The 27,593-nt window shown below is 39.8% G+C and overlaps 2 protein-coding genes across 3 annotated transcripts in view; one reads left to right on the top strand and one right to left on the bottom strand.

The window, feature by feature from the left end:
• Positions 1 to 27,593, top strand: part of SPP1 (secreted phosphoprotein 1) — an 899,378-nt gene that overhangs the window by 227,889 nt on the left and 643,896 nt on the right. The window lies entirely within an intron of this gene.
• HSD17B13 (hydroxysteroid 17-beta dehydrogenase 13) lies at positions 7,082 to 26,147 on the bottom strand. Its single transcript, XM_050790496.1, has 7 exons — positions 25,768 to 26,147; positions 21,635 to 21,742; positions 20,418 to 20,549; positions 18,820 to 18,926; positions 16,953 to 17,090; positions 12,948 to 13,064; positions 7,082 to 7,972 (listed from the first exon to the last, which is right to left on the bottom strand). The coding sequence occupies exons 1-7, from the start codon at positions 25,975 to 25,977 to the stop codon at positions 7,882 to 7,884; spliced, it is 903 nt and encodes a 300-aa protein (XP_050646453.1). The 5' UTR covers positions 25,978 to 26,147; the 3' UTR covers positions 7,082 to 7,881.

Here is a 27,593-nt window from a genome sequence, read left to right as displayed (position 1 = left end):
CAGGGATCAGGAAACTCTGGTACCACCCCAGGCCATCTTATTTCTTTAAGCAGTTGTGTTTATAAATAAAGAGACCAAAGAAAAAGCATAAGAAAAAAGAACTTTCCCAGCTAATTCATCAGGGCTGCCTGGGTAACAGAGTAAGCTGAGGTTAATTTATTATTGAAGAAAGAAAAATTAGTTTTATAATTTAGTGTAGCCTACCTGTACAGTGTTTATAAAGTCTACAGTATAAATGCCCTAGTTATCTGGGGAATCCACCCCCAATATTTCAACATAGGTTCTTTCTTTTTTCTGTAAGTGTTGGCCGGCTGAGAAATAGAGATAGTACAAAGAGAGGAATTTTACAGCTGGGCTGCCAGGGGTGACATCACATATCAGTAGGACCGTGATGCCCGCCTGAGTCTCAGACCAGGTAGTTTTTATTAAGGGTTTCAAAAGGGGAGGGGGTGTAAGAACAGGGAGTAGGTACAAAGATCACATGCTTCAAAAGGCAAAAAGCAGAACTACTAGTAAGGATCCAACAAAGATCACAAGGCACAGGGCAAAAGCAGAACTACTGATAAGGGTCTATGTTCAGTGGTGCACATATTGTCTTGATAAACATCTTAAACAACAGAAAACAGGGTTCAAGAGCAGAGAACCAGTCTGACCACAAATTTACCAGGGTGGAGTTTTTCCCCACCCTAGTAAGCCTGAGGGTAGTGCAGGAGACCAGGGCATATCTCAGTCCTTATCTCAACCACATAGGACAGACATTCCCAGAGTGGTCATTTATAGACCTCCCCCCAAGAATGCATTCCTTTCCCAGGGTATTAATATTAATATTCCTTGCTAGGAAAAGAATTTAGTGATATCTTTCCTGCTTTCATGTCCCTTTATAGGCTCTCTTCAAGAAGTAAAATATGGCTCTTTTTGCCTGACCCCGCAGGCAGTCAGACCTTATGGTTGTCTTTCCTTGTTCCATAAAAATCGCTGTTATTCTGTTCTTTTTCAAGGTACACTGATTTCATATTGTTCAAACACACATGTTTTACAATCAATTTGTACAGTTAACACAGTTATCACAGTGGTCCTGAGGTGACATATATCCTCAGCTTATGATGATAACAAGATTAAGAGATTAAAGATGGGCATAAGAAATTATACAAGTATTATTTGGGAACTGATAAGTGTCCATATTAAAATGAAACCTTCACAATTTATGTTCCTCTGCCACGGCTCCAGCTGGTCCTTCCATTTGGGGTCCCTGACTTCCCGCAACATCTCTCCCTTTCTTTTTATATAAATGTGCCATGGTGATGAAGGCTTGTTCTTTCTCACGGTTTTGACACAGGATTCTTTGACTGGTCCTGCACACTAAAAACAAGCTGATTAAACAGAGAAACATAATTCCAAAATTTACTACAGTGGAGCCCACAATAAACTTAATCCAAGTTGTGGGGTTTAGTCCATAAAGACTTTCTGCTACCTGATCTAATGCCTCAGCTCCAGGCACAATGGATAAATGAGCTTGAGAGGCTTCAAAAATTTGTTTTTTTAATTTAGTTATGTCCAAGGATAAATTATCTTCCCTACCCAGAAGGTGTCCTTTGACCATTTCCCATGAATGACCAGTCTCATAGTAGGAAATTGGTATGATACAGAAATCAGAAGTATTCCAATCACACTGCATTTGCATGTGATGTTTGAGACTCATTAGCTGATCTGCAAGCCAAATAACAGACAGTCTTAAACCATTAATTTGATTAGCTAATTTTTGATCTATGCCCTGTTGAGAATTCCACATTTGGGTGAAATTGGCTTACCAATCATTAACAAAATGAGCCGTTTGAATAGGTTGATGTAACGCCATTCTGGCAGTAGTGGCCAGTGCAGTGACTGTAATTAGGCCCATGATCACAGCGATTAAAGTGAAAACAAATCTCTTTTGCGAATTCGTTGTAACGCTTCATTAATTAAATGTACTGAGGGGGAAGATTCCCAAGGTCTGGGTAAAGTCACTGGTATCCAGATTCCTTCTCAAGCTCGAACCAACATTACACTTTTCCTGGAGTCAAAACGGGAGTTAACAAAAGTGTATAAATGACAATTAACGCATTGGATAGTTTGATTGCTTGTCTAAATTTTGATATTCCCCACTAACAGCATGTAAGGAGGCTTAACACAACTCTGTATAGGAATAGTCAGGTTGGAGGTAACAAAGCAGAATGTTTGAATCTACATTGTTACTGAGGGAGAGGAGCAGCAGTGGCAACGCCTGATGTTCTCTGGCATAAAGAAGCAATCTGAGGTGCCCGGGGATGCCGAAGAGGTAGAGGGGCATACCTGGGCCGAGAAGAATTATCATAATGCCAATTGGAGTCCCATAAAGGAGGATTGGCATCAAAAAGAGGAAGAGGGTTCAAAGGGGATTTATCATGGGGTTCAGAATCATGGATGTGAGAGGCGGTAGTGGGGACAATAGACAGAAAAGTTTCCCCTTCCCATACTCCCAGTCTGGGTATGGCAATAGCCAATTTCCAAAGTTCTGGGTGTTCTGAGCTCAGTATGGGGAATATCATATGAGGCCTCAGGGAGGTGGGGAGGTAATGCCCTTTGCTTCCCATTTTAAGGGAAAGAATGAGCTGAACCTCCTATGCAAAGTAGGATAATGATCCTCGTCCTCCCAATAAGAAATAAAAAAGTAGCCTCCAGGCATTCTCTTCCACCAGAGGAGCAATTGCTTTTTAAATAGCCCTTTGGTGCCCAGTCTGTTACAAAACCATATGAGTCATTTTTTAATACTACTGCATGTGAGTTAACGCAATCTTCCCAACTTAAAGTTTTAGATGTGCCCTCAAAATTTTTAGAAGATGGTTTTCCTACAGGTTTATGTTGAAAGTATGGGGTATCTCGTATTACTCCCCTTTTCATTTGTCTTAAAGGAGAAAGGGAGAGGCTGGAGACCAAATGTCCCCATTCCCCTGTGGCTAATCTCTCCAGAAGATAAGCAGCCCAGACTTGAGTTTCTAGATGGATACAACCAGGTGCATGTCCGAGGCACAGAGGATGGTATTTATAACCCATAGTACCATTAAATGCTCTGCTGAGGCTCCAGCTGGTCCTTCCGTTTGGGGTCCCTGACTTCCTGCAACACCTAGGTCTTCCCATTCACTCACCACTCACTTATTGATTCACACAGAGCAACTTCCAGTCCTGCAAGCTTCATTCATGGTAAGTGCCTAATACAGGTGTACTATTTTTTAAATCTTTTATACTATATGCTTACTGTACCTTTTCTATGTTTAGACTCGTTTAGATACACATCTACTTACCATTGTGTTACAATTGCCTATAGTACTCAGTGTAAGAACATGCCATACAGGTTTGTAGCCTATGAACAATAGGCTATACCATATATCTTAGGTGTGTAGTAGGCTATGCTGTCTATGTTTGTGTCAATACACTCTATGATGTTCACACAATAACAAAATCACCTAATGAAGCATTTCTCAGAACGTATCCCTGTCGTTAAGTGACAATGCCTTTATTACATACAGTTGGAAAAGAAGGAGTGAAAGTTACATAGTGTTTATTTAGTAAGGGAAATAAACTCTACCACTGTGGGATCCTATGTCAGTGTTCTATTGCTGAGTAACAAAATACCACAAATTTAGGGACTTAAAACAACAGCATTTATGGGCTTATAGTTCTGTGTCAAAAGTGCAAGGAAGGAATGGCTGCATTCTCTTCTCAAGGTCTTGGAGCCTAAATCAAGGTGTTAGCCAAGGCTGTGATCTTATCAAGGCTTGTCCTCTTCTAAGTTCCCTGGAAATTGGCAGAATTAGTTTTTTTGCAGTTGAAGGACTGAGATCCCCATTTTCATGTTACCTGTGGGCTGAGGACTGTTTTCAGCTCCTGAAGGTCATCCTTCTCAATAAGCAGTTCATAAAACGAATAAACGTTTGCTTTTTTTCCGGACTACCAGAGTGCATTTCTCTGACTTCTCCTGGCACCAGCCTGAGAAAAATGTTCTGCTTTCAAAAAGCTCATGTGATTTGGTTTGGCTCACCAGGATAATCTCCCTTTTTATAAGTCAACTGTGTCATATAACATACCCTCATCCCAGGGTAAAATCCATACTATCCACAGTCACTGGGATTATGCAGGGCATGTACACCAGGCAAGAGTAGTCTTGGGTGCCATCTTAGAATTCTGCTGGCCACACATCATTTCACTACAACCATTATCTGAGAGACAGCACTATCCAAGGAGCAGGAGAAGGAAGAGAGCTCTAACAAAGAGATTGAGAAAATCAGCCAAAGAAGTCAGAGAAAAACTGGGAGCAACTGAAAAATACAACCTCCTCACATGAGAGGCCTTCTAGGTGGATGATTAAGACCATGGACACTGTAGCTGGACTGACAACTCCACCATTTACTGGCTGTGTGGCGTTGGATGACAAGGTATTGACACTTTACAGTTGCTTATTTTTAAATTGTAGCCAGTTTAAAAGCAATCCCTACCTCACAGGATTTTTTGTGATGATTAAATGAGTAAATGCATGTAAGGTTTGCAGGAAAGTGTATCTGAGAATAATAAGTGTTTGCCAATGTTTGGAAGTATTATGTGTTTGCCTGTATGTGTTTGCCAATGTTTGAAAGGATTATGTGTTTACTTACATGTGTCTGCCAATATTTGAAAGGATTAAATCCCTTTTATATCATATTGATTAATGGAGCATATAATTTCTATTCTCATTGGACATTTAAAGATTCTTTTTAGGCGGGGCATGGTGGCTCACGCCTGTAATCCCAGCACTTTGGGAGGCTGCCGTGGGCGGATCACGAGGTCAGAAGATCGACACCATCCTGGCTAACACGGTAAAACCCCGTCTCTACTAAAAATCAAAAAAAAATTAGCCGGGCGTGGTGGCGGGCGCCTGAAGTCCCAGCCACTCAGGAGGCTGAGGCAGGAGAATGGCGTGAACGTGGGAGGCGGAGCTTGCAGTGAGCCGAGATCCCGCCACTGCACTCCAGCCTGGGCGGCAGAGACTCCGTCTCAAAAAAAAAAAAAGATTCTTTTTATATCACCAGTTTCCCCCTAGCATAGCCCATAGATGGAGCCACTGCACTCCAGCGTGGCAACAATACAATACAATAGATGAATATAATACAATTATATGCAGCCATTAAGAATAATTTAGGTGGTATGGTTCTTTTTAAAAATTTAAAAGTTGGCAGGGCCTGGTGGCTCAGGCCTGTAATCCAGCACTTTGGGGGGTCAATGGGAGGACTGCTTGAGCCCAGGAGTTTGAGATCAGCCTGGGCAACATGACAAGATCTCCTCTCTACAAAAAAATGCAAAAAATTAGCAGGGCTTGGTGGTGTGCACCTGTGGTCCCAGCTACTCAAGAGGCTGAGGTGGGAGGACTGCTTGAGCCCAGGAGGTCGAGCTTGCTGTGAACTGTGATGGAACCACTGCACTCCAGCCTGGCAACAGAGAAAGACCCTGTTTAAAAAAAAAAAAAAATTAAAAATTTAAAAATTATGGGCCAGGCATGGTGGCTCACGCCTGCAATCCCAGCACTTTGGGAGGCCGAGATGGGCGGATCACCTGACGTCAGGAGTTTGAGACCTTGAGACCAGCCTGGCCAACATGGTGAAACCCTGTGTCTACTAAAAATAAAAAAAAAATTGGGCCGGGCGCGGTGGCTCAAGCCTGTAATCCCAGCACTTTGGGAGGCCGAGACGGGCGGATCACGAGGTCAGGAGATCGAGACCATCCTGGCTAACACAATGAAACCCCGTCTCCACTAAAAATACAAAAAAATTAGCTGGGCGTGGTGGCGGCGCCTGTAGTCCCAGCTACTCGGGAGGCTGAGGCAGGAGAATGGCGGGAACCCGGGAGGCGGAGCTTGCAGTGAGCTGAGATCCGGCCACTGCACACTCCAGCCTGGGCGACAGAGCGAGACTCCGTCTCCAAAAAAAAAAAAAAAAAAAAAAAAAAAATTAGCCAGGCATGGTGGCAGGCAATAAGAATATAATGTATTTGTCATGCATATGCATCAGAAAAAGACTGGAAGATTGTGCATTGACGGCGTGACCTCTGGGAAATGGGATTGCTGGGGGTGAGCTTCTATTTTTTACTTTCCATGTTTCTCTTTTGAATTTTTGTAACCATACTTTAAAAATAATACATTTTACTCATAAATTTCTTGATTATAAGGCAAGAAATTAAAAGAATATTATGAACAAAAATTATTGCCAGTGACTAAGAAAAAAAATTCGAAACAATAGCACTATGCTCAATGTCACAATAGAAAGGACTCAGTAAGTTTCAGTTGATAAACCAGCACTCCTTCTATCAAAGAAACCAGAGTTGAGAAAACCCCGGATTCATTTAATATCTGCCAGATCTAGCTATTTACTATCCATATCCGTGGTTCTTGAAGGACACTCACAGATACAGAGATTAGAAGTCAAACATTTTATTTTATAACTACAAGAGGTTACTTTTTTAAAGCATAATGACATTTATTTTTAGTGAATTGTTTTTGTTAGTGACTTTTAAAAAATCATTTGTTTTTAATAAAAACAAGAGGATAGTCCATGCAAAAGCATTCTATAATACATGTGAAAAACACACAGAACAAGATTAGTCTTGATGTAGTGGGAGTCAGATTATTCTTTCTGTTAAAAAAAAAAAAAAAACGGCTGGGACGGTGGCTCACGCCTGTAATCCTACCACTTTGGGAGGCCGAGGAGTGTGGATCACGATCAGGAGATAGAGACTATCTTGGCTAACATGGTGAAACCCTGTCTCTACGAAAAATACAAAAAAATTAGCCGGGCGTGGTGGCGGGCGCCTGTAGTCTTAGCAACTCGGGAGGTTGAGGCAGGAGAATGGCATGAACCCGGGAGGCGGAGCTTGCAGTGAGCTGAGATTGCACCACTGCACTCCAGCCTGGGAGACAGAGCGAGACTCCATCTCAAACCAAACAAACAAACAAAAAACAACAAAAAACAAAAAAACCTTTTCTTTCTTCCCTTCCTTCTCTTGGATCCATTGTTAGTTACGTAATAGCCAGTACAGTTCCTTTTCCTGTGTTAGCTTTAATTTTTGAGCCTAAAATTGTCTAAACAGCTCTGGGACCAAGGATATATGTAAGCATAAACTACAAAGAAAGAGGTTATCATGGGACTAGAACTTAAAATTCTCAGATTTAAAATATAGTCGGTCACCTTTCGTAATGTATCTTATAAGATTATAAAAAGGGAGGAAATATAGAGGGTCCACTTTTGGTGGACTTAAGAGTTATACAGAAGACAGATTCAAGTAATAAAGTCCAGAATAGAGTTGCACCGTTTCAGGCTGATGAAAAAGGAAGAGGCTAGGGAAATCTTTCAAATGCTGAATCTTAAAGTCTGTCCAGGTTGAGATAAAGCTGCCTGCTGAAGCTTGTTGTCTTAGCTGTGCACTCATTCTGTGTTCTTGTTGATATTCCGTGGCGTGGCTACAGATTGGAATGCTACTTGAACAGTCTTAAACCTTCCCTGTGTAAATAAGTATCTTTGTATTTACTCTTAGGGAGGTAGTTTTGTCCACCTTTAAATGGAAAAATAAAATATCTTAAAGAAAACCTTTTAAGTATGCTTATGTAAGCACAGACGTTTTTAAGAGGCATGAAAGGAAAAACAGACCTATTAAAAACTACATTAATATTCTTGAGAAACAGGAAGACAGGTAATTAATCTTGATCATTTCACTGCTGTTAGTGCCAAACCAATGTTTTTCATATTAACAGGACTGAAAAAATGTGAAATAAAGCTTTGCAGCATTGATTCTAAACTATTAATATCATTATCATGCATATAACGCTGGCTAGAGCTTATTTATTCATTTCATTTTGATTTTGTTGCCAACCACTGCTTCAAATTGAATATTCTGCATACGATTTAAAAATGCTGAGGCGCGTTCAGGAAGAAACCTGTACAAAAAAGAAAAAAAAATTGAAAAATTTTCAGTTTAAAATATTTGACAACAGAGTTCTTTTTTTGGTCATTTAGAATACACTGAGAGTTATCTGGTTTGTGTTTAATTTTCCTCCGTTCTTCTTTACTTCCTTTGCAATCACCTCTCTTTTATGTGTGGATCTTTTCTTTTTTCTTTTTTCTTTTTTTTGACATAACTTCACAGTGGACTTCATTAGGAAAAGTGTAAAAACATTCAAATTCATAAAATTTAAATGAGACAGTAAAATTATGCCTTGTGGCTACAGTAATTGCCATAATAATCACAAGCAAGGTAAAGTCTAAATTATTGCCTAAACACGCAGCTTGCAGTGAGCCAAGATCATGCCATTGCACTCCAGCTGGGCGACAAGAATGAAACTCTATCTCAAAAAAAGTAAAAAATAAAAAAATAAGTTATTGCCTAAACAAACACTATTTTCTCAAGTTTCTGCTGCAAGCCCAAGGCAGAAAACATTGCAATTATTAAAAGTCAGCCCAATTATGAATCTGCATTTGAAGCTGGAAGAAAAGGAAAAAAAGTGTGTTCTGATTACAGCATCAAGACATTCTAGCCTGCAAAAAAGTAACTTTATTAACGTCTTGCAGCAGAATACATTAGTAATTGTAACCATGCATTAAAATTCTCATTTCATGTCAAAAAGAGAGTAATCCGTTTTCTTCATGATTTATGTTTTACTGAATTTCATATGGTTTGTCCCTCTGAAAATGTTTTCGGGAACATTCCCTCTCCAGGGAGTGCCTCCTAAGATACGCTCACCACAGGTCATCTTTGGTCATTTTAAATCAATCTGTCTGAACCTATGTGTGCACCTTTGTAATATTCATAGTTCAAATTGTATGCAAATATAAATAAAGCACTGATACATACCACTCTTCTCACTCTCTTATCTGATATGAGTAAAGATCTAAAATGAAGGTCTGAGCTAATTGCTGAAATTGCTGATTAATCTTGATGCTAAAATCTCACCAAGAGACACCATCAGAATCCATTCCATCCAAGCGTTCACCTCTCCTTTACTATTTACTGAGTACCTATTACGCACTCTATAATAAGGTGAACTAAAGTACTTAAAAAACAGCTGTTGTCTTTGAGGAACTTATTGTTTAGCTGAGAGGCTAAAATGGTCACCTTAAAACAATTATTGAAAAATATCGGCCATCTAGAATTAAGGGCTATAACTGGAAGCAGGATTCACATGGGCTCGGATAGTGGAGGAAAGCTTCAAAAGGACAACTGATGTCCAGGAATGCATAAGAGATGAGTAGGCAGATGAAAGGAAGAGAGTGGCCTGCCCAGTGGCTCATGCCTGTAACCCAGCACTTTGGGAGGCAGAGGTGGCCAGATCATGAGGTCAGGAGTTCGAGACCAGCTTGACCAACATGGTGAAACCCTGTCTCTACTAAAAATACAAAAAAATTAGCCAGGCGTGGTGGCGCATGCCTGTAATCCCAGCTATTCAGGAGGCTGAGGCAGGAGAATCTCTTGAACCCAGGAGGCAGAGGTTGCAGTGAGCCGAGATCAAGCCACTGCACTCCAGCCTGGGCAACACAGCAAGACTCCATCTGAAAAAAAGGGGGGAAAAAAAAGAAAAAAAAAAAAGGAAGAGAGTATGTGAATGTAAAGAGGCAGAAATAACATATTCTGCAAAGAAAGTCATATTGAAAATCACTTTGATATTGTTGACTAATGCAAGATTTACTTCCTTGTTTGGGGGGTAGGTGGGTGAAAGATGGGGGAAGGAGCAAACGGGCAGGGAAGATCTGGCTGAAAGAAGGACAAGGATAAGAAGAGAGCTCATGTGGGCCTTTTACCCTCACAAAGAAACCTTCATGCTAGTAATTGCATCTGCTCATAAAATGTTGTCTCTCTGTAAAAGGAATTAAATGCAAAGAAAATTAACAATACATACCTGTTGCCTAGTTACAAACCACCATGACAGCTTTGACTTTTTGAGACTTTTGAGACAAAAGTCTCAAAAAGACTTTGAGACTGTTGTTTATTTTACTGGGATACTATTCTCCAACTCAGGCAGAATAATTGTTTTTATCCCCTTGGTCATATGCGTGTATATGCATGTACATATGCATGTAATTTTCAATATTAATATGACTTGCTTTAGGCCCCAAGAGAGTAGGTGTTCCATGAAACTCACTTTCTACAGTGCTTAGTACCAAGACACTAATTTAGTCAACTCTTTTTTTTTTTTTTTCATTTTTTTTTTAAATTTATTTTTCCAAGACAGAGTCTTCTGTCTCCCAGGCTGGAGTGCAGTGGCACGATCTCGCCTCACTTCAACTTCTGCCTCCCGGATTCAAGCAATTCTCCTGCGAGTGCCTGGTATTACAGGCACAGGTCACCATACCTACTAATTTTTGTATTTTTAGTAGAGCTGGGGTTTCACCATGTTGGTCAGGCTGGTCTCGAACTCCTGACTTCAAGTGATCTGCCTGCCGTGGCCTCCCAAAGTGCTGGGATTACAGGCATGAGACACCACACCCGGCCTAGTCAACTCTTGAGATGATGTTGCTTGGGGGTCAAGGTTCTCCTTATGTTATCTCAAGTCAGTCTATTTAAGCTAAAACAAAATATTGAAATTGATACACCAATGCAGTTTGTACCCTGTTCTCAAATTGTTCTATTTCAAGTTTGTTCATAATTTATATGGATTTGTTTCAAAAAGGTCCAAGGGCTTATGAAGTTAGTATAGTTATCTTCTCACTGATACAATTTCAGTTTATAAACTGCTCCTCAGAAGAAAGCTGAGAGAGTATATCCTCTGGGAATTGTTGCTGTTGCTATTTCATATAAATTCTGTTCTCTAAGATTTTAACATTTGAAGTCTATATCTTTTCAGTGATAGGAGTTTTGTTTCTATTATATTGTTTTATTCTTATGGCATCCTTATAAAGAAGATATCACCATATTCATTTGGCCAGGTGCAGTGGCTCATGCCTGTAATCTCAGCACTTTGGGAGGCCAAGGCAGGAGGATTGCTTGAGGCCAGGCATTCAAAACCTTTGTTGCTTGGGCAACAAAGCGAGACCGTCTCTACTAAATAAATACATAGGCTGGGTGCGGTGGGTCACACCTGTAATCCCAGCACTTTGGGAGGCCGAGGCAGGCAGATCACAAGGTCAGGAGATCGAGACCATCCCGGCTAATGGGGTAAAACCCCGTCTCTACTAAAAAAACTGAAAAAAATAAAAATTAGCTGGGCATGGTGGCAGGTGCCTGTAGTCCCAGCTACTCGGGAGGCTGAGGCAGGAGGATGGCGTGAATCCGGGAGGCAGAGATTGCAGTGAGCCGAGATCTTGCCACTGCACTCCAGCCTGGGCAACAGAGCAAGACTCCATCTCAAAAAATAAATAAATAAATAAAAATAATAAATAAATAAATAAATAAGACATTCTAAAGACATTAAAAGGATAATAAGGGAATGTTATGTACAAATTTATGCCAAAGAAATTCTACAACTTAGATGAAATGGACAAATTCCTTGAAAGACACACATTACCAAGAATTAATAAGTAAATTGAATTGCCATGTAGCTATTAAAGAAATTAAATTTGTAATTAAAAGCTTTCCCAAAAGAAAATTAGAGGCTCAGGAATCTACCAAAAAACAAAACAAAACAAAACAAAAAACTTACTGAGTTTAGCAAACAAAAAGTTTAGCAATTTAGCAAGGTTGCAAAATATGAAATCAAATTACAAAAATCCAATATATACTGACAACAAACAATGGTAAATATAAAATTTTTTTAAAATGCCATTTGCATTAGCATCAAAAACTGTGAAATAGGGCTGGGCACGATGGCTCATGCCTGTAATTCCGGCACTTTAGGAGGCTGAGGCAGGTGGATCACATGAGGTCAGGAGTTCGAGACCAGCCTGGCCAACATGGTGAAACCCCATCTCTACTACAAATTCAAAAAATTAGTTGGGCGAGGGGACAGGTGCCTGTAAGCCCAGCTACTTGGGAGGCTGAGGCAGGAGAATCACTTGAAGCCAGGCATCCTAAGTTGCAGTGAGCCGAGATCACACCACTGCACTCCAGCTTGGGCAACAAGGGCAAAACTCTGTCTCAAAAAACAAAAAAAAGAACTCGTGAAATACTTTGGAATAAATCTGATAAAATATGTGCAAGACTTAAACATCAAAAACTACAAAATACAATTTAAAGATTTAAAGATTTTGAAGAAGATTTAAAAAATAGATATTAGGTTCTTGGATTCGAAAACTCAATATTGTTGATATGTCAATTCCCCCCAATTGATCTATAGATTCAGTGCAATCCCAACCAAACTTCTAGCAGGCTTTTAAAAATGGAGTCTTTATTATTAACTACTTCACTATATTGCATTCTTTTTAAACTGTGTTTCCTTTAGTTAGAATAGTCTTCAGCAAAGTTTGCACAGAGACGGTAGATTTGGTAGAGAAAATGAATCATTCTCTTTTTATAGACTGGGTAGGAAAAGAACAGAGGAAACTTAACTGTTCTCCCCAAGGATGGAGAGTTTCCATGCCAATTTTCACAACTGAAAGATTCTCCATAATAATAGCTCTACTGGGCCAGGCACGGTGGCTCATGCCTGTAATCCCAGCACTTTGGGAGGCCAAGACAGGAGGATAACTTGAGGTCAGGAGTTCGAGCCCAGCCTGGCCAGCACGGGGAAACCCCATCTCTATCAAAAAATACAAAAATTAGCTGGGTGTGGTGTGGTGTGGTAGCACACACCTGTAGTCCCAGTTACATAGGGATCTGAGGCACGAGAATGGCTTGAACCCAGGAGGTAGAGGTTGCAGTGAGCCAAGATCGTGCCACTGCAATCCAGTCAGGGTGACAGAGTAAGACTCTGTCTCAAAAAAAAAAAAAAAAAAAAAGCTCTATTGGTGTTTTAGTATTTAGGTGTTCTGTGCTGTACTTACTTCTTTAGTATCAGAAAGATATTGATATATGATGGAACAAAAATCATTTTCTTATTGGTAAGTATTCCATCTATCAGACTTCTTACAACTTCATCTGTCTCCAATACAGGCCATAATCTGTGATTAAAAAGAGGAAAGTTTATTTTTATTTTCTAAAATTTTAATTTCATAAGTAAATGATGGTAGGAAAATTATCCTGTATTTTTACTAAATTTAGAATGAAGATTTAAAATATTCCAGGATTTGCTGCATTAATGCCACCCTTCCCACTTCCTCCACATCCCATGTTGATGTTTTGTTATCAGAAACTTATACTTTCATATCCAGTAGATGTGTTTCATAGCTCACTTAGTCAAAATATCAAAATGGTGGAGAGGCATTAGATGGTAAGGAGTAGAGGAGCCATGCAAGAAAGAGGAACGGCTAGGATTAATCATGGGACAGGAAGGAAAGATCTGACGTCTCAAAGCCTGTTGGATGCAAGGAGAAAATTCTATAGCTAAGTATACTTTCTTTCTTGTGGAGGTATTCCATAAAGCTGGATTGTTTTGAGGTCATCATTTTGTCAGAGGCGTTTAAATCAGAGCAACTCCATCTTGAATAGGGCCTGGGTAAAAGAAGGCTGACACCTACTGGGCTTCATTCCCAGGAAGCTAAAGCATTCTTTGTCACAGGATAATAAAGGAGGTTGGCACAAGATTCAGGTCATAAAGATCTTGCTGATAAAATAGGGTGCAGTAAAGAAGCCGGCCAAAACCCACCAAAACCAAGATGGTGATGAAAGTGACCTCTGGTTGTCCTCACTGCTCATTATAAGCTGACTATAATATATTAATTAGCATGCTAAGAGACACTTCTACCAGCACTATGACAGTTTACAAATACCATGGCAATGGCAGGAAGTTACCCGATATGGTCTAAAAATGGGAGGAAATCTCAGTTTTGGGAATTGCTCACCCCTTTCCCGGAAAACTCATGAATAATCCACCCCTTGTTTAGCATATAATCAAGAAGTAACTAAATATCCTTGGTGGAGCAGCCCCAGCCATTCTTCTCGGTGGAGTAGCCATTCTCCTTCGTGGAGTAGCCATTCTCTACTCCTTTACTTTCCTAATAAGCTTGCTTTTGCTTTGCACTGTGGCCTTGCCCCAAATTGTTTCTTGGGAAAAATCTAAGAACCCTCTCTTGGGGTCTGGATTGGGACCCCTTTCTGGTAAGAATTTCATATTTGAGATTCACTTCTGACTTGCCTATCCTGCAGTTTAATGAGAATTTAAGAGGCGCCCAAGGAGTATGACAACTGGAGGTATGACCTTCCTTATACTGAAGGCCGTGTACATGTATTCTTGAGAAATATTCATAAACATAGGCTTAGTGAACAATTGCCTGTTAGTGCAAGATGATGACAGAAAATTAAAACATAAATCGATTTAAAATGTTGTATTCAAATTAAGATGTCTAGGCGTGGACTGAACAGCCAGTGAATGTAAAGGCTGGGTGAGGAGTTAGGAAACCAGTGAATGTTAAAACTCCATTCCCTGGGATGATCTGTGGTTTACTGCAGATTAGTATGTGATTCACTTCTCCACTGCATTGAATAGCAAAGCCAACAGAGAGTAATACAAGTCAATACATTTCTAAATTACTCTGTTCTGCCCTTTCTCTCCCTGATGTCATCTATATGGATCCAACAACCCAGCCTCAGAGCCAAGTGTGACATTACATATCAATGCCTTAGCCCTGACTAAGGAAATTCACAATCCAGCAACCTCTATAAAACCAATCCCAAATCTTTAGCATTGCCTGTGTCTGCCCCTAAGTTAGCCCCCAGGAACCCTATACCCAGAGTTCCATCATCTTTACTCTTCTCATCTATTATGCCTTCCCCAAGAGTGGCAGGATACCCTTAGGAAAACTCATGGTACGCTAAGCCTGAAAGCCTACCAAGAGGGTTTTTATTGGGCCCAATTCTTTGTCTAAGAAAACAGTCAGGAGTTGCAACAGTACTATAGTATTTACTTGCATATCGCATACTTATTAAGTACTGTGAGACAACAGAGAAAATGTAAGAAGCCACGTTTGCTCACTTCTGCTTGTCAGCATAATTTCACAAAGTCCCTGACTCTGTGACAATGTGCAGCTCTCTGGAAAGATGCTTTGAAGACAACACAGGATGGAGCACATGGCCCCCAGTACCAGAGCAGTCCAGCTGAACCTCTCTAAAGGGCTGCTCTCAGGCTACAGGCCTCCTTCTGTAGTCTTCAGTAAGGCTTCTAAATAAAATCAACACCTTTAATTCTTTAAAAACTTATTTTTTTGGCTGGTTGTGGTGGTTCATGCCTGTAATCCCAGCATTTTAGGAGGCCGAGGCAGGCAGATCACCTGAGGTCAGGAGTTCGAGACCAGCCTGGCCAACATGGCGAAACTCCGTCTCTACTAAAAATACAAAAATTAGCCAGGTGTGGTGGTGGGTGCCTGTAATCCCAAATACTCAGGAGGCTGAGGAAGGGGAATCACTTGAACCCAGAAGGCAGAGGTTGCACTGAGCCGAGATTGAGCCACTGCACTCCAGCCTGGGTGACAGAGCGAGACTCTGTCTCAAAAAACAAAAACAAAAACAAAAACTTATTTATTTTTCTTTAATCAACAGTACCTATGGTCTAACACCATGAAGGACTCCAGTGGCAGGGAGAGACTCCAGCTGCAGAGACCACACAGCTAACTCAGGCTGTAAGAGTCAGTATCCTCAAATGAGGCGGCACTCAACAGAGAATTGTTCAGTTCATTTGAATGAATATGTTTAGGACTAATTCCCTTCCAGTAAAAAATTGGTTTTGAATCATTAAGCTTAGTATATTTTGTTAATCTGCAGCAGAATATATACCAGAATTAGAAAAATTTGTTAAGCAGATGGCTTAATTTTCAGGCCTTATCCACACCTTCCTGCTTTTTTCTTCTCCTTTCAGGACTACTTTTTCCTCTCTTATGGTCTCAAATCCTCTCTCACCAGAGACAAGAGTTCTTGCAGAAATTCACCTTGACTAAGGAGCTAGAGATTAAATTTATTTGCTGGTCCTTGGAATATTTGCATTTTAAAGACAGGGTGGTAACAGCGATCAAATGTATATAGAGATTGTGTGCGTGTGTGCATGTGTGTGTGTGTATTTAGAGACAGAGGTCTCACTGTGTTGCCCAGGTTGGAGTGCAATGGCTATTCACAGGTGCAATCATAGTGCACTACAGCCTCGAACTCCTACCTTCCTCTCGCCTTAGCTTCCCTGGTCTCTAGGACTACAAGCTTGCCCTCTGATAATATTGAATATATCAAAGTTTTCCAAACCTGCCTCTATTCTCATCTGGTATGCTTGTAAGACAAAACAAAACAAAACTCCTAATTCTTGGAATTAATCCTAGTCTACTGGATCAGAATTTCCTTAGAAATTCCTAAGGACGAGCCTATGAACTTTATTTTTTAAGTAAGCACATGCAATAATTCTTAGGATGAGACAAGTTTGGAAAATGTTTGGGTGCCTTATGTTAACATTGTGGCCAGTGCTGTGGAAGACATAAAAGAGGCATAAGTACCCATACCTTTCCATGCTCTGTTTGAAGAGGATGAACCACTAATGGAAGGGGGGAATGTTAGGTATCATTGATTTTGTGGGTGTGGTGTCCAGGAGAGGAGACTCTGCCGTTCCCTCAAGCACACCTCTCCAGCCCCCCTTGTCCCATTCCCACTTCCCACTTACTCTTGGCCCCTGAGTGTGTGTTAAGCTTTTTCCCGGACACAAATAAATATCTCAGTTCATTGGTAGCTGATCATTCCTGCTCGTCCCTAATGTTTTTCCCCTTTATTCCTTTAATTCAAGATAATAATATTAATAAGAAAAAATAATTTTCCTGTTCCATTTTGTTTCTATTAGTTGGCCTGCCTAAACATTTCTCATTAGTTTTCATATCAATTTATCATACCACAGTCTCATTCTAACTTGATTTTGACCTTACCTTGTGCTTGGATTTTTGGTGAACCCAGTATTCACAAAAACTGGGCAGAGACATGAGGTTTTGATACCAGTTTTTCCCAAAGCTTGAAGTTCTGATGTCAGACCTCTGTGAAAGCCAACAGCAGCAAATTTGCTGGAACTGTAAGAGAATTATTAAGCATTGTTAGCTAAGGGAGAGTGAAACCAATCCTCAGTTTTCTGTGAGAAGGCGGTATCATTTGACTTAAGAACAAGTAGATCCTGGCTAACATGGTGAAACCCCATTTCTGCTAAAAATACAAAAATAAATTAGCCAGGCATGGTGGCGGGCTCCTATAATCCCAGCTACTCGGGAGGCTAAGGCAGGAGAATGGCATGAACCTGGGAGGCGGAGCTTGCAGTGAGCCGAGATAGCGCCACTGCACTCCAGCCTGGGCGACAGAGCCAGACTCCGTCTCAAAAAAAAAAAAAAAAAAGAACAAGTAGAAGCCAAAAATCAGCCACTTGTGATTTTTCTGAGAGTATAAATGGCAATTCATTTTCCTTTTTTTATACGATTAAGCAGAATTGTGAACGTATCTCATTTCTTAAACAACGATAGCAAAAGAACAAAAATAACTGTATTGATTGGCTTAATGTTCAGTTTTCCATCCTACATGTAAGGTTTTTCCATTGAATCTTCAAACTGTTTTCTAATCAGTTTTTATTGCTTTTATTTTGAAAAATATGAATCAGGAAAAACATATTTAGTAATTCTACAAAATTGATGTCTGTGTTGACAGACTTCTGTAGGACGCTGCTCATTTCTCCTTTCTCTCTCAATAACTGAGTTGATGGTTTTTCTCTTGATAATGGTTGCCACTTTGGCCTCTTGATTTTATTATGAGGATCTGGAGAAGAGTTTACAGGAAAGGATATTTGGCAAATACAGTAGTATATCCTTAGGGCCTCCCACCTCCTTCCCTTTAAGTCTTTGGTGGTGCGTGGAGTGTGGTATCTGCAACTTTTAGTCAGGTAGAGTTGTTTCTCTCTCTCTCTGTCTTTCTCTCTGTCTTTCTCTCTCACACACGCACACACACACACGTTCATGGCACAAGCACACTGTAAAATGTTTTGATCCAGGGACCACTATGATTGTCTTATTTTGGGCACCAAGGCCATGACATAGACATGTGTTCTTTTTAGCTTCTGTAGGTTTTGCTTCTTAGTCTGTGGAGGAAACAATGGAAACATGCTTGGCATTACTGTTTTCTCTCATTGTTCTACAGAAGAATTTGCAGAAATCTAAAAGCATTTTAAATATAATTACAACCCGGTTTCATTGCTTTAGAAAAAGTCATTTAAAAAATTCATTCTAAACCACTGTAAATTTGTATTCTGTTAACCAAAAATCACTCTGCTCTGAGCATTGCCATCTTGAGGCAGGAGAATAGGGTCTGGAGGCAGGGAACATAAGGCCGATTCATGCTGACTTCCTAGAACTAAATCAAATGGAAACACTTCAGTTATGACAGGAAATATCCTCTCCATTTACATGGGGTGTACACTGAGTAAATGACTTTGTAAATTTAATTCATCCTCTTCATTTACATAGGGTGTACACTGAGTAACCAGTGGAAACCTCTAGAGGGTATTTAAACCCCAGAAAATTCTGTAATGGGCTCTTGAGCCCCTGTGCTTGGGCCCACTCCCACCCTGTGAAGCATACTTTCATTTTCAGTAGATCTCTGCTTTTGTTGCTTCGTTCTTTCCTGGCATTTTGGTGTGTTTTGTCCAATTCTTTGTTCAAGATGCCAAGAACCAGGACACCCTCCACCGGTAACAATGTGAAGTGTAATGCTCCCTTCAAAGTGTAAAAATATATAACATGGCTGGCATGTGATACTTACCAATATGGGATGAGGTAAGGAATCACTTCGTGGCCACACACTGAAGCCACCGTGACGATGTGGCCATGATTTCTCTCTATCATCGATGGAAGAAGTGCTTTTGTGATCTTAAGGATCATTGTAGAAAGAAGAAAAACAATGACATAGGTGTTAGGTTTCCAAATCAGGTAGTTTTATTTTTGTTAAGACAGAAAGGCATTTGAGAGAACTTATAAACTGAAATAAAATACTTCCAAGCATTCCATGATTAATTCTATACAAATGATAGAAATAACGATACAAATGTATTGGTATGGTATACCCCATGCCAACACTAATCTCAGTATTCCCCATCCTTCCCTTCAGAAGGAATCAAATAGATCCTTTTTTGGATATGTCATCTAAACAATATTAAGGGAAAAATTCAGAGTTTTCAGAAGTAAAATAATTCCTTATGATAATTTAGTGTCATGTAATTTTTTGGTTTGGGGCTTTATCATTCTAATTAAAAGAGTGAAATCTTGTGTAACTGTATTAAGGCAGTTGAGTAGTGTAAGCTGAGTGTTCTACACCACACTTATGCATCATGATTGAATTCACTATCTCCCTATTTGTAATATTGTATATTATATGTTGATGTTACAGGAAACAAGTCTTTCTTTTTTTCCAAAAACCTCTTTTGTGAGAAACATCGATAAAATTTTATAAGAATGTAGTAAATCCTGTGCAAATTCATAGAACTAGAACTCCCAACCCAAGCTACCCCCAAATTCCCAACCCACAGAAACTGTGAGAGGATGGTGAACATATATTGTTGCTTTAAACCACTAAGTTTTGTATAATTTGTTATGCAGCTATAGGTAACTAATACATGAGGTCTCCATGTAGTTTGGTGGGCATGGGAGCCAATTCACATATGTGAGGAGCTGGTAAAGGTAAGGGGGACACATCTCTTTTTTTTTCTTCTTTCTTCCAGAATCCAGATTTGCCCTAGATTCTACACTAATATTGAGGCACTGGAAGATTAACCATAAAAATTTCTATACAAAGGCAGCTGAAGTTGATATTTCCATCTTCCACAAAACTAACCAATTATATGAGGTCTGTGTAGCTGCATTTCTCAGTTCTAGCATCCCATGGATCTAGAACTTGCCTCAGAGTCTCATCCAAAAGTGTCCTTGACCCTATATACATCCACGTAATTACTTCTGATGTCCTTCCCATTCTAAAATTCCACAAAATGAGGACACATTACAAAATCATAGTGTGGAGGGAAAAAAATGAGGTCACAAGTGAGAGCATTGAAAAGATGTACACTGACAACCCTTAACAAACCTCCACAAATATTTGTTGAATTCTTGGTACATGCCAAGCTTTGCGTCAGATACTGGTGGACAAGACAGACCAAGTAGCTTACATTCTAGTGTGTTGTGTCCACTTGAATTCTGTGTCCTTGTGTCAGAGACTCTGTGGCTCTTCTACTCAAACAAATTTGATGATTCTTGATTAAGGCAAAGATCTGGCCAGTTTCCTGTCCAGAAGTATGTGAACTCCGTTATAAGTTTCATGTATCTTAAGAGAAGGTGCACAAATCTGAAAGGTTTCTGACTCACACTCACCCAAAAATGTCCTAGGATGTTGACCTCAAATGTTTTGGTAATCTCTTCATCCTTGGTGCTGCGAAGATCGGCTGGATATACTGTCCCAGCATTATTCACCACAATTGTCACATCACCCACTTCTTTCTTCACCTTTTGAAATTGAAAGAATACATTCATTGGGTGTGTTATACAAACTCAAAGTTTTGGGACCAATATAATCCAGAGATTAGAGTCTTTCTTCCACTGTATGAGGTCTCTCAGAGTTCAGGCAAGATGGACTGTTGAGCTCAAATAGTGGAGGCCAGCGGAGCACTGTCATAAAGGTGGGATAAACTGTTCTTTTAACATCTAAATTTCAATACCCAGCACATCATGTTTTGCAAGTTTATCAGTAAAGTGAAATTAACATTTATGTTGATAAATTACTATATAAGTTCTGACCAAATATTTTTAAAGTGCTCATTTTTTTAAAAAGTGGTTTTCTTTAATTTTTTTTTTTTTTTTAAGAGATAGAGTCTCACTACATTGCCCAGGCTGGTCTCGAGCTCTTGGTCTCATGTGATCCTTCCACGTTGGCCTCACAAAGTGCTGGGATTACATGTGTGAACCACTGCACCTGGTCTAAAGTGCTGGTTGGGTAATCCTGGTTTCATAACCTACTAAGTACATGACCTTGGTCTGGCTCAACCTCTGTAAGTCATAATTTGCTCATTTGTAAATGAAGTTTACAGGCTTATTGTAGGGATTTGATTAAAAAATGTAAAGTTTGTTGGAGTGCTTAGTTCATTGTGATTATTTGATATTTACTCTTTTAAAATAATTGTGATAATAATTATTAATATTACATTTTCTATAGAAGACTACATTAACAGCAAAATAAAATCTCACAAGGGAAATAAGTAAAGAGAAGGCAGAATTACTGCAAAGTTAATAGGACTAAAACAAAACTAGGAAGTGATCCATATTCCCTTATGATAAATCTTTTGTCAGTCACTCGTGTCACTGCTCACACTTCTGATCAGAATGAAATTGATTAATAATATGAATAATAATGGCAGAGTTGAGTGGATTACATACATGAAAAAAAGTATATATCCTTCCTTGGTCACATAACTACTTCAGTTAGCAGCTAAAATCCATTTAAATCAGGCAGTCATAAAGAACTTTCTCATTTTCCATGTCAGCGTCGTAGGAAACAAAATCATCTGAAGAAATTTGTGAACCTGAAGTCTCACCTGATTTAGAGAGCGATAGATTTCTTCTCTGTTGCTGCAGTCTACCACGTACGCATGCGCAGTGACGCCTAGTTTTCGGCACTCAGCTGCAGTTTCCTCCACACCACGCTGTAATTGGAAGAAACAAATTCCGGAAAAAAAGTGGAGAAGACATTGGAGAACAAAAATTTTTAAAAGAATTAACATTCGGCTTGGCGCGGTGGCTCACGCCTGTAATCCCAGCACTTTGATTGGCCGAGGAGGGCGGATCACGAGGTTAGGAGTTCAAGACCAGCCTGGCCAACATGGTGAAACCCCATCTCTACTGAAAATTAGCCAGGCCTGATGCAAAATTAGCCAGGCCTGATGGTGTGGGCCTGTAATCCCAGCTACTTGGGAGGCTGAGGCAGGAGAATTGCTTGAGCCTGGGAGGAAGAAGTTGCAGTGAGCGGAGACAGTGCCACTGGACTCCAGCCTAGGCAAACTGCACTCCAGCCTAGGCAACAATGTGAGACTCTGTCTCAAAAAAAAAAAAAAAAAAAAAAAAAAAAAAAAAAATTAACATTCATGCCCAAAATGAACGATTAACATTCATTTTGGACATGAAGGTAGTTAATCTTTTAAAAATTGGCCTCCTGGGTCGGGTGCAGTGGCTCATGCCTGTAATCCCAGCGCTTTGGGAGGCTGAGGAGGGTGGATCACTTGAGGTCAGGAGTTTGAGACCAGCCTGGCCAGCATGGTGAAACCCCATGTCTACTAAAAATACAAAAAATTAACTGTGCATGGTGGCGGGGGCCTGTAATCCCAGCTACTAGGGAAGTTTAGACAGGAGAATCACTTGAACCCGGGAGGCGGAGGTTGCACTGAGCTGAAATCATTCCATTGCACTCCAATCTGGGTGACAGAGTGGGACTTTGTCTCAAAATAAAATAAAATAAAATAAAATAAAAATTGGCCTCCTTATTTTTTAGAAAATTTCTCGAGAGTGATTGCCTAGTTGCAACGAGATTACCCCCGGCTTTTCTGCCAGGGAATGCTCATATTAAAACCAAAGCAAACAAAACAAAACAAAATCCCTTCATGCTTTTTCCAGTTTTTCCTCTTGGTTGGAGGCTGTACAGTAGGCAGTTTCTCTAAAGCAGGCTGCTTTCAAACCTTAAAGAACATTCTTGAAAAATGTTGCTCTTCATGGTGCCATGGAAGATGAATTTGGAGAAGAAAGAAAAACTCAGCCATTAATTTATCATACATTTGTTAAGCATGAACTATGTAATAAGCAATAAAATGCTAAGTAGCAATTCTAAACTAGTGGTAACGGTAAACTACATGCCTCTGCCCATCATACTTTTCTCAATGATTCTGGCTCATCCTCCTAGGAGGGAAGGGGAAAGAAGGCTCTTATAGAAGGACTTTCATAGGGGGACCATGCTGCTACTCTAGGAGATATAATATTACATTCTTCAGGTGTTTGGGAGTGAGATGAGCAAGGCCACTGGATCGATTTCTCATTTATGTACCAACCTTGCCCATAACCATAGGACATGGAGACAGAGCAATTTACTTTCAGCCTAAATTCAAAGGCCTCTTTCTTAAGATAAAATTGCCCTAATGTTCCTTGACTCACATTTCTGGAAAATTAGAATTCTTTTCAAGTTTTGACATCAGGTGACTTTTATAGAAAAGATTATAAGGTTTTAAAAATTATACTTTTCCATCTCACAATCGGTAAACTCTTCTCTGTGACGAACAGGCAAGGATACCTGAAAAGCCCTATTCTTTGCGTATTTGGATGACAGTGGTGTTGCTACTATTTAGGGCAATCCTCTAACGAGTGGTCTCTGGGTCCTTTGTATTTCACGACTGTAAGCTAAACCCTGGAGCAGCAGTCTGAACTCCCCAAACATGGATGTTAGGACCCAGTCGCAAAGTCAGTATCCCCTCAATTAGCCTTTTGTGGGATTGCAGAAGATTAAAAAAAGGATAGGAGAGTCTTTCACTGACTTAGATGGTAGCTTGCTCACTGCCAGATTGCACAAACCACACCATACTCTCTCATCTGTTTCTAGGTCAGTAGAGAGCATTAGTAACCAGAGCATTCATCAGATGTTTTGATTGAAGAATTAATTATTCAGTTTTGTAACTGAGCTAGATAATTGCAAAATTGCAAAATGTAATGCCTTGTCTTTTTGTTAGCAAAACACTGCTTTAGCTTAAATTCCAGTGTGTTTTTTGAACTGTATTCCCAAAGCAACAGTTTAGATTGCATAAGGGCCAAACTGCTACTGTGTCTCTCATCTCATAGGGCAAAAGGAGCCAGTTATGGTGAAAACTCAGATAGCGTCTTCCTCGCCTAAAGGAGATCTGAGTTACATTACAGCCTTAGAGTGAATCATTCAGTAGCTTAAATGTTTAACCATAAAATTTAATGATTCAAAGAGAATTTTTGATGTTGGGTTACCCATTCTTCTTAAGTCTTTTTTTTTTTTTTTTTTTTTTTCAGATAGTACCTGGCTCTATCGCCCAGGTTGGAGTGCAATGATGTCATCATAGCTCATTGCAACCTTGGCTTCCTGAACTGAAACGATCCTCCCACCTCAGCCCCCTGAGTAGCTGGGACTGTGGGTGCGCACCACCAAACCAAGCTAATATTTGTATTTTTTGTAGAGGTGGAGGTTTTGCTGTGTTGCCTAGGCTGGTCTCGAACTCCTGGGCTCCAGCAATCTGCCCACCTCGGCCTCCCAAAGTGCTGGGATTACGGGTGTAACCCACTGCACCCGCCCTTAAGTCATTTTTAATACGACTTCCTTCTAATTTACTTTTCTCTTGTCTCTGGAAATTTTAAAATTAAAAAAAAACTTAATAAATATGGTCCTTTCCCCAAAAATACACATCTGGAAAGAGATTTGAAGGTTAGATTTCATCAAGCCCTTTTTATAGACTTATACTTATTTATGTTTTTGGACAAATGCCTAAGAACAACAGGCAGCAATTTTCTCGATTTGCAAATTCTTGGTATCTTCCAGAAAGTTCATTCAAATTTCTTCAAAGACCAAACAGATGGCAAATCATTTTTATATACATCAGCTCATCTATTATATAAATGCTTATATCTGTTAAATAAAAATGTACTAGCTTTTTTGAATAGCATTCTTCACTATTCAGAAAAAAACAAAAAAGAATTAATTCTCTAAGTTTAAGAGACATTTTAGGTTTCAACTGAACATGACAGCAAAGAACATGAGAAAGAAATAATATAATGGTAATTAAAACCTCACTGTAATTTGTGGAAAACGTGATTTTCAAGAAGTACTTCACAATTTTTCCAATCCTAACATCCTGTAAACACTTTTCTGTGTATATTTTCATGGCCTTACCAGAATTTACAAGTTTAGAGTAAAAGATACAAGATTTCAGTTACTTCAGTTTTATCTGGGGTTGTTCATGTAGGTGTTTACAAATAAGAACACAGGAAACCTGCTGATGTCCAAGGGAAAGCCTGACTCACTGCACACATATTTTATTTAACACAGTTATTGTTTATCATGTGCCAGGTATCGTTTACTGTGTGCTAAGTACTGAAAATATTACTTATTTAATCCTTTTGACTAGGGACTGGCAAACATTTTCTGTAAAGGGTCAGATAGTAAATATTTTAGGATTGTGTTGCATGTGTATGAGGGGAGGCACTAAAGGTTTCTGTTGCATGTTCTTCTTTGTTTGACTTTTGTTTGGTGACCTTTCAAAATGTAAAACTCATTCTTAGTTCAACAGGCTGCCCACTGGCCAGATTCAGCCTATTAGCTGTAATTTTCAGATCTCGTTCTTGCCCATCTCCTAAGTTATTATCCCCACTTCAGAACCAAGAAAACAGGCTGAGAGATAATACGTGACTTGCCTCATTTAGCAGCTGGGAAGGAGCCTGGCTCCTGAGTCTTTGCTATCAACCTGCACACCATGTCATAAAAATCGCTGCTTAGTTCTCAATTACATTCCCTTCATCTAACTAACCTGATGCATATACAGACTAAGGCACCAGGGAATTTATCAAACTTTGAAAAACAAAATTACAAAGATAAGTAGATGGTAAGTCAAAGAATTCTTAAAATGCTTATCTTACTCTGTGACTTTAAAAGGTTGGAAGATGTATACATTACCTTATTAATATCCCACAGAACCAGTATGCTCTGTTGTTTTGCAAATTCATAGGCAGTCCGCCTGCCTATTCCGTGCCCAGCTCCAGTAATGAAAACAATCTCCCCAGCCACAGATTTTCTCCTCTGAGGAATGAAAAACTTTACCAACGACTCCAAGTAGGAGTAGATGATGGTGATCAGAAGCAGAAGGATTTCCAGGATGATGTTCATGGCTCTGCCCTGTCCTCTTCCTTCTGGTTCAGTCCTTGTATAGTCCTAGGGAGGAGGTACTCTGTACACAGAGCTCCAGGGAAGAGGTGTGCCCCGGTGTTAATGGGACTACCAGATAGAAGCCAGCTTTGGAAGCAGGCCTTGTTCACGTGTCCTAAGGTGTTGGAAACACCTCAGGTTTTTGAAGTGATGCCAAGTGCTAGCAGTAGCTTAGCTCACATCAAGAGAACCCAAGAGAATGTGCTCTCTGGACTTGTTTATCTGAAAAGCAGTTATGTACTATATTTCACCTTGAAGTTTCACCTCTAAAAACAATTCTAGGGGCCAGGTGCAGTGGCTCACATCTGTAATCCCAGCACTTTGGGAGGCTGAGACAGAGGATTGCTTGAGCCTGGGAGTTTGAGACCAGTCTGGGCAACATAGTAAGACCCTGTCTCAAAAAACAAAAAAAACAAAAAAACACTTTAGAAAAAAATGAACTGGATGTGGTGGCATGTGTCTGTAGTCCCAGAGGCAGGAGGATTGCTTGAGTCCAGGAGTTTGTGGTGCAGTGAGCTGTGATTGCACCACTTGCACCACTGCACTCCAGTCTAGGCAACAGAACAAGGTCTGGTCTAAAAAAAAAAAAAAAAAAAGAAAAGAAAAGAAAAATAATTCTGGAGATACTGCATCAGCTAATGATCTGTTGTTATCTTTCTGGAAATTGTTTCCTTTTTAAATAGGGAAAAGGAGAATGTAGAGATAAGCTTAAAGAAACTTAAATAAAGTCTGAATGAACCCAGCTTAGCTATATGATTCATTTATTCACAAAAGCTGAGCATCAATATTTCAATTGGCTAATTATTTTACATACGATGACCATTTCCCTGAAAATCTCTTGAGTTTGGGGGACGCTTTAGGGTATAGAACCATCAGTTCCTTTTGTGGTAATACTGGAAAGAGCATTAGACCAGGAGTCGGAAATCTCAACTTTAAAGTGGGGTGGCTTCTGTCTTTGTCTGTTGCTGTAACAAATTACCATTGACTAGCTGGTTTATAAATTACAAAAACTTATTTCTCACAAGAAGTCCAAGATCAAGGCACTGGCAAATTCTTTGTCTGGTAAGAGCTGGCCCCCTGGTTTATAGATGGCTGTCATTTCACTGTCACCTCAAGTGGCAGAAGGAGGAAGGAAACCCTCCATGTTCTCTTGTCTAAGGGCAATTATTCCCATGGCAGAACTCTCATGACCTCCCAAAGGTCTCACTTCCTAAAACCATCACACTGGGGGCTAGGATTGCATAATATGAATTTTGAAGGAACACATGCAGCCTATAGTAACTTCCAATAGCCAAGAAGTGGGAACAACCTCAGTATTCATCAACAGATAAACAGATAAAATATGATATATACATACAATGGAATATTACTCAGCCTTAGAAAGGAAGGAAATTCTGACACATATTACTAGATAGATGAACCTTAAAGACATTATGCTAAGTGAAATAAGCCAGATGCGAAAGTATAAATATTGTATGACTCCATTTATATGAGGTACTTAGAGTAGTCAAATGCACAGAGAGAGACAGAAAGCAGTAAGGTGATTACTAGGGGATGAGGAGAAAAGGAATGGGGAG

This window comes from Macaca thibetana, chromosome 5 (assembly GCF_024542745.1).
Source record: "Macaca thibetana thibetana isolate TM-01 chromosome 5, ASM2454274v1, whole genome shotgun sequence".
Classification (NCBI taxonomy): Eukaryota; Metazoa; Chordata; class Mammalia; order Primates; family Cercopithecidae; genus Macaca; species Macaca thibetana.
This window is presented reverse-complemented; position numbering and strand designations above follow the sequence as displayed.

Excerpts from the sequence above, each read along its gene's own strand:
- HSD17B13 (XM_050790496.1), bottom strand. The coding sequence starts at position 25,977 with ATGAACATCATCCTGGAAATCCTTCTGCTTCTGATCACCATCATCTAC. Across the intron at positions 18,927-20,417 it reads ACATCCTAGGACATTTTTGG|ATCACAAAAGCACTTCTTCC; the intron begins GTGAGTGTGAGT and ends ATGATCCTTAAG. Across the intron at positions 17,091-18,819 it reads CCTTACCTCATCCCATATTG|TTCCAGCAAATTTGCTGCTG; the intron begins GTAAGTATCACA and ends ATTCTCTTACAG.